This window comes from Eucyclogobius newberryi, unplaced genomic scaffold (assembly GCF_026437365.1).
Source record: "Eucyclogobius newberryi isolate DKJ021-1_F unplaced genomic scaffold, fEucNew1.0.hap1 SCAF_3, whole genome shotgun sequence".
Classification (NCBI taxonomy): Eukaryota; Metazoa; Chordata; class Actinopteri; order Gobiiformes; family Gobiidae; genus Eucyclogobius; species Eucyclogobius newberryi.
This window is the reverse complement of record NW_027315945.1, coordinates 10,769,613-10,777,112: the sequence shown is the minus strand read 5'-3', so window position 1 is coordinate 10,777,112 and position 7,500 is coordinate 10,769,613. Positions and strand designations below refer to the sequence as shown.

General features: G+C 41.5%; 1 protein-coding gene across 9 annotated transcripts in view; it reads right to left on the bottom strand.

Annotated features, from left to right (window-relative positions):
- Positions 1-4,194: 4,194 nt before the first annotated feature.
- Positions 4,195-7,500, bottom strand: part of mef2d (myocyte enhancer factor 2d) — a 174,440-nt gene continuing 171,134 nt past the window's right edge. For 7 of the 9 annotated variants that reach the window (XM_072461412.1, XM_072461413.1, XM_072461414.1 and 4 more), the window contains 2 exons: positions 6,082-6,400; positions 4,195-6,003 (listed from right to left, as the gene is read on the bottom strand). In XM_072461412.1, coding sequence (XP_072317513.1) covers positions 5,863-6,003; positions 6,082-6,400 — 460 coding nt within the window. In that variant the 3' untranslated portion in view covers positions 4,195-5,862. The remainder of the gene's footprint in view (positions 6,004-6,081; positions 6,401-7,500) is intronic. The other 2 variants (XM_072461409.1, XM_072461411.1) reach the window with 2 other exon arrangements.

Sequence of the window (7,500 nt, the reverse complement as noted above, 5' to 3'; positions counted from 1 at the left end):
GTATCTCCATGGAGACCAGGTGACGCCACTGGGTTAATTACATGTCAGTTCTGTGCAGAGGCGAGCCTGCTCCAAGGTACTAAAACATTTTACCACTTGTATTAAAATGAATGATCTAAAATAAGTTTAATGCCAAACTGTGGAACATTCAAAGCAAAGTAGAAAAGTGATGTCATAAAATGACATGGCCGTTTACCACATTATCATTATTCTTTCATGTTTTACATATAAATATAAATAATGGATAATCGGCTGTTTAAATCCCATACATGGGTTAAACTTATGCTAAAATGTCTTCCAGACCAGACCACACCCAAGTGTCCTTGAGAGCAGGATCTCTCCAGTCCGCTGACCTTTGACCTCTGACACAGATCACCCACATCAAAGGCTTTGATTGATTCATATTGATCAGGTGTAAATGGGATGTGCATGAGTCAATGCACTTTACAGATGATCACTGTTATACGTGGGAGCAATACTCATAATATGTACTGTTTCTATTGCTGAAAACAAACCAAAAATATAACTATATATCTAATATAATCTAATAAAAAACTAAACCTTTCTAGTTTCCACCAGCACTTTTGACAGGTTTATGTCAAAAATATATTTGTGTTAGAAAACCTGCTTGTCTCCATGTTATGCTTTGAATGTGTTTGCAATGTTCCAGTGTGGTCTAAAACATATCAGGCATCTCCATGGAGACGAGCAGGTGATGCCACCAGGCCAAGTTACAGGTCAGATCTTTGGAGAGGTGTTTTTCTGCAATAAAAACATTAGCTAAAATAAAAATAAAAGTAATAAAGTTGAATGCCTTACAGTGGAACATTTCATGCAACAGCATCTCATTGGAGAAATGTTGCAAATCCCTCACAGGGCTTCATAAACTGAAGATCCACGAGGCAGGGCAGTATTACAGTATCAATACTGTAAGATGCGCGGACAAAATACCTATTCAGACAAGACTTAAAATATATTACACATTTGATACAAAAACATATGTAATACAGTCAAAGTAATGTTTTTCCATCTACTTTTAAATAACTTGCAAACACAGTAGGTCTATGTTTTTTCAGATATTTGTCTTTTTGTCCTCTGGGTCATCCTGTGTCCTGGGTTGACCTTAGATATGATCAAAGCGCCATCTGCTGGTGACAACACAGAAGCACATGCAGGAGGCAGCGCTCAGCACAGACGAGTGTAAATGATCAATACAACTATCCACGCGTAAAAAGTATTCATGAACGTTAAGTTTTCTCTCCAATAACAAATAGAGAAACGTTTGAAAATGTGTTAAATAATCAGAAGTCAAATGTTTATGTGGCCATCGCCCCCTTCTGGTGGTAGTCACAAATTACATATTGTGACTAATTCATCATTTAATTTGAGCGAAGTATCAAATTAAAGGAGACATTATGCTTTTCCTCATTTCACATCTTGTTCATTGTAAACTACAATCTTGTGCTTAATAATAGAAACAGAGCCATGACTTCCTGTTCCAAACTGCAGAAGTGATAATCCTGCAGTTCTTCATAGCCACGTTTCACTGTGACATTTACAAGGGTGTATTTTTGAAAAGTGCTAAAAGGCTATTTTAAAACAGCTCGAGTATTTTGACTGAGTCATACATTTTCAAATACTTGCAGTTAAGTACAGGGATGTGGGCGGGGATAGGGGTTAAGTGAAAACAGGAATTCTCTGAGCACTCGAGCCTCAGTTACAGGACAATAGGATTACTTAAATAAAGCTCAATAAGGTTAATTACAGTTGATATAATATGTCCCCTTTGAGCTTAGTTTTGTTCAACGTTTAGCTTGTTTGACTTATATTTGTGCAAAGCCAATATAATAAAGAACAAATATTGAAAGAACAACATTTCAAGCAAGAAAAAGAGACAGCACATGTGTAGGTCAACTTGTCTATTTAATATATAAAATACGGTAAAACATACGCAAAAAGGGGAGGGGCGGAGAGGAGGGGACCAATGGATACTTTGGTACAATAACAAACACTTCTGTAAAAGCAGTATAGAATTTGTAATAACATATCAGTGCATACTTTAATTATGAAAATATACACAAACTGTATATCATTCTCCAAAAACAACAATTAAATTATTATCTTTACAACGAAGAAGCCAAAGACTAGCCAAACACAATATATTAGCTATCATTTATCATATTTTTGTTCAATATTTGCAGGGTGGTATTCCGTGTGTGTGATACTGTGGCTCGTTCTCTGCCCATGCACTGACATCATGGTGGTTGGAAAGAAATACGTGTCCCAACCATTTGCTGCTTGTCTCTAAAACCGTGCAATAATACGCGAACACCCCAATAAAAGCAAACATACAATCAAACGAAACAAAAACATCCCCCCGGAAAATAAAATAAAATATATTTATAGAATAATTATAGTCAAAGTTCAATTCCAAAAATAAAATAAAACTAAAATGATAACGCAGAATTCTTCATTGTTACGGTGACAGCAACGCAAGAATAAGATCACATTTCAAACGAGAAAACACAAAAGAGTGAGACTTCCAAACAAGAGAGAAGCTGTCGTGTTGGAGAGGGATTCTGAGGACGATTGTCGATATGTGATTCCAGCAAATCCTCCTCAGCACGATCCATTAAGGACAATCTGTTTCTGCAGAGGATGTCGTTTTACTGACAAAGAGGCTCAAAACGCCAAACAATGTTCACTTTGGAGGAAGAGGCTTGTGAGGATAACTGATGGACAGAAATGTTTTTATCAAATATAAATTAAAATCAAAGTTTGTTATAGTTCCATTAACTATAATAAATAAACAGATTTGACAGACACTCATTGTCTCTCTGAATAATACTTCAGAGAATATAATAAGAATAATAATTTGCTGAAGGTATTCTAGCTTCAGGATTAGGGAGAGAGCCATTCAAAATGTGACATTCAGAGCAGACAAAGCTGTTCCTCAGTGGATCTAACTGACCTCTTCCGGACATTTCCAGTGTAAATGACATCCTGTGCACACGCTGCTGCCCGGGGTCAGAGGTCACACTGGCTGTGGAGGTGCTGTGTGAGAGACATCCTTCAGATAACATGGCTTTAGTTTAGGAGAGCTTTAGTGATGAGCAGGACGTCCTTGGCTCGACTTACACGTGTGAACAGTGTGTGTGTCTGAAGTGTACACATTGTTTTCAATTTAGTGGAACAGTCACCACCAGCCCATGTGAAGCTAGTGTCACTTGAACATAACAATGTCTTTGTCCAAGAAATAAATAATATTAAATAAGATGTTAAATAAAGGTTCCATAGCAAATGTAAATACACATTTTGTTATGAGCTGTCGATTGAATTAAGTGAAACTATCACTTATTGTTATCTTAATCTATACATAATTTCATTATGAATATTCAAATATAAAATGTTTTGTGTAATATGCTATTAATATTCAACAATAATTATAGTACAATAAAATATGATGCTGACACTGAAGCTGATAAACAATGTCCAAATAAGGTCTGAACTCCTGATTGCCTGATTCACAATAATAAATAGCACAGATCACATAACATAGTGCCCTGTGTGTGTGTGTGTGTGTGTGTGTGTGTGTGTGTGCAAGGATGTGTGTGTGTGTGTGTGTATGTGTGTGTGTGTGTGTGTGCAAGGATGTGTGTATGTGTGTGTGTGTGTGTGTGTGTGTGTGTGCAAGGATGTGTGTGTGTGCAAGGATGTGTGTATGTGTGTGTGTGCAAGGGTGTGTGTATGTGTCTGTGTGTGTGTGTGTATATGTGTGTGTGTGTGTGCAAGGGTGTGTGTATGTGTCTGTGTCTGTATGTGTGTATGAGTATGTGTGTGTGTCTATGTGAGTGTGTGCGAGGGTGTGTGTGTGCGAAGGGGGGTGTGCAAGGGGGTGTGTGTGCGAGGGGGTGTTTCCGAGGGTGTGTCCGTGAGGGGGTGTGTGCGCAAGGGGGTGTGTCCGCGAGGGGGTGTGTCCGAGGGTGTATGCACGAGGGGGTGTGTCCGCGAGGGTGTGTGTCCGAGGGGGTGTGTCCAAGGGTGTGTGTGCGAGCGGGTGTGTGCGAGGGGGTGTGTCCGAGGGGGTGTGTCCAAGGGGGTGGGGAGGTAAAGTGCGCTCCATCAGTGACAGAGTCCTCATAGCATCGCTCACTCTGAAACAGTCATGTCACCACGGCTACATCATCTTCCCTGTCCTCTGCAGCGCCCCCTTCTGCTCCCACTGTACATTTACACACGTAACAACATCACCGGGCCGACACGTTTCGCTAAGGGATATCCGGCCAGAGCTCCTATGTACAATCCCTGTCGTCTGTGTAGTGTTAAATATATATATATATATATATCATTTCCGAACTTCAAAACGCCGTATCCGCGCCGCACGAAAGACCACAAAGATTGCTTATATACACTATACCCTTTAAAACCCTCCCTATTTTTTGTTTTTTTTAACTATATCAATCCAACAAACTTCACAAAAATAATTTCAGCTGTGTGCATCGGCGTGTGTGTGAGAGATAGTACAATTGTGAACAAACATTTTTCCCGTTTCAAAAAAAGCAACCGGTTGAGGTAAACAAAACACACCACACGCACACTGTTGCATTTGTCGTTCCGAAAAATCCCATCGAGTCCTTAGAGCTGCCGTAGCTCGTCCCTGATTCAAAATAATGCAGTCTTTTACCTCGAATATAGTGTCTTTTTTCTTTTATTTTGTTGTTGGAGCGGCTAAGGTGGCCGCTACGTTAGCATTAGCGCTGCTTGATAGTCGAGACAGAAAAATGTGTGCGAGGGGGTGTGTGTGGGAGAGCGAAATGGGCCCAAAATCTACAGCAAAAAAAAAAAAAAAAAAAAAAAAACACAAAAAGCGATTGGGCCCAAACATTTTGCAGAGTTGAATGGATGTTGAGTGAGCTGGTGGACGTGTTAGCCATCTTGAAGTGGGATTACCGAGAATCTTCAATAGTTCAAATGTTGAGATTACAGTCGATGGGAAATCCCTGGTTTGGTGGCTCAACCCCGTGTGAAGGTTTAGTGTGAGTGAGAGTTCAGCCGAGCTTGAATGTAGATGCACATTGAGTGTCAAAATGAGACATGGATATAAGTGTTAGCATGCTAGTGCGGTCGGGTTGTCTCAAGGATGTGGTCACTGTTGGCCGATGCTCATATTTTTGTCGTTTTATACAGAAACACATGGAAACTAGAAAAGAATGACCTTCTCATTTCAGCTACATCATCATCGTTTGTGGTTGGATGCGACAGGAAAGGCATCCAGCATAAAAAAGTCAAATTATGAGACTGTTGTGTAGTGGAAACCCATAGAAATGAGCCAATAAGTTGAGAAAAACTGAGACTAAAGTCTTTTATAGGATAAAATATCACAACTTTAGCTAATTTCCTTTTGTTTTAATAAGAAATATATCATAGAAAGCCATCATACAGTAACTTGAATCCAACAATTAGGCTCCCAACACTTGAGTAGTTTAAGATATATCCATTACTCGAGTAGTTGAATTTTATTGACAAATGATTTGGATTATCAGTTCAGATCATTTCTACTATACAAGCAAAATCATTTATGTCTCACTTTTTGGCTAGTCCTGTTGTGGGCTGGTCTACCCACATGTACATTTTTAGTAAGTGAACTGTTACATACGTATTATTGCAATATGGACCTACTTCACTGTAACATGACATTCATCGATACACAATAGTCTGCTCGTGTGAACACATCCTTGGACTTTGTATGTGGCAGATAATGTGTGTGTATTTCAGCTTTGGGGAGGGACGTTTGTTCTAATGGGGCGAGTACACAACCCGACAGTTCACATCTCCATCTCCTCATCTTTTTCTGGAGCCAGTCTATGTCACCCACGCGTCCAGCCTCATCCTCTTCACGCTCGACCCGTCCTGGTCCTGGGGCTCAGCGGAGGAGGGCCTGAGGAGGAGCATGGGCTGCTGCTGCTGCTGCTGTTGTTGATGCTGCTGCTGCTGCTGCTGCTGCTGCTGCTGCTGCTGCTGTTGTTGATGCTGCTGCTGCTGCTGCTGCTGCTGCTGCTGCTGCTGCTGCTGCTGCTGCACCAGTGTCCCAGGCTGGTGTCCAAAATCCAGTGGCCCTCCGTCGCGCTCGCTGCCATCGTACGAGCTGCCGTTACTGCTCAGGCTGTCCACGGGGGATCGGCCCTGGCCCCCCGCGTCCAGCCTCAGGGCCCCGGGGTAGGCGATGGACACCAGGCCCTGATGACCCACCCCTGGTACCTGGATGTGGTTGAGCACGCCCTGGCAGAGGGAGCTCGGGGTGCAGCGGTCGCGGTTGGGGGAGATCGGTTCGGTTTTGATGCTGATGTTTGGGTCGGTGTTGACCCTCAGAGTGGTGCCGGGCGACAGGTGGCTCACGTTCCTATGGAGGAGACAAAAAGATGGATTATGTTTTTGACCGACTGAATGTATCTGAAATAACAGTCAGCTACAGGCCCTTTATCCCAGTTTACAGGGGACTTTTATTCTGCTAAATCAACTTTAATGAGCTTTTAATCATGTTACAACTGTGTTTCCCCGTGATTAGTTCACTCAGAGTTGTATTTGTAATGATTCAAGTTTGAGTATTCCTGTATTATTTTGCAATCGAGGCTATATATAATAATAATAATAATAATTAAAGCCGCAAGCGGCAATGATCGGCCCTCGCCACGCCGCCGCCGCTACGCCGCAAGAGGAGAGGGCGCTAACGCGCCCCAATGGTCCTTTTTATTACGCCTACTGCTGAATCTGTGACGCTGTCACATCTTCTCCCCTTTGTTTTACCATCAAAAAGCAATTTTATTTTGAATTCTTGGCAAAATGTGCGGCTTTGCCGCACAGAGACCGTGACTTTTTGAATAAAAAGGTGGATACCTTTTGATGGTCCACCCCTGAAGATGAGTCTCACCAAATTTCAGGTTAATAGGGCTGACGCCCTAAGAGGAGTTTGTGAAAGTCTAAAGTGTAAACATGTTCTGGCGATTTCCCCATTGGAATAACATGGGAGGTTTTGGTCATCGCTACGGCAAAACCATAACAATTATGACATGAGTCTCATTGACTTTTTTGATGGGGATGCTAAAATTGAGTTCTGTGTCAAATTTCATATAATTTCGCAAAACTAAACATTTAACCTCCATATAAAATCTGTAGGGGGCGCTGTGGCGCCAAATTAATTTATTTCACTTCAAGTAGGTTTAGGGCAAAGAGTTTAACAACTGATTGTAATTTTACGCAATTCGGACTTTATCTGCGCAAACGGCAGAAATGTTAAATTTGGGAGATTTCTGAAATTCTAGCTACAGTTTGCGGCTTCGCCGCACAGAGACCGTGAGAGGTATCAATGTAATTTGGATAACTTTTGATGTCCCACTCCTCAGTAGCATTTTCACCAAATTTCAGCTTTTTAGGGCCAACGCCCTGGGAGGAGTTCGTAAAAGTACGACGTTTGGAAAAACTCTCAAGTCATGCTTAGCCATT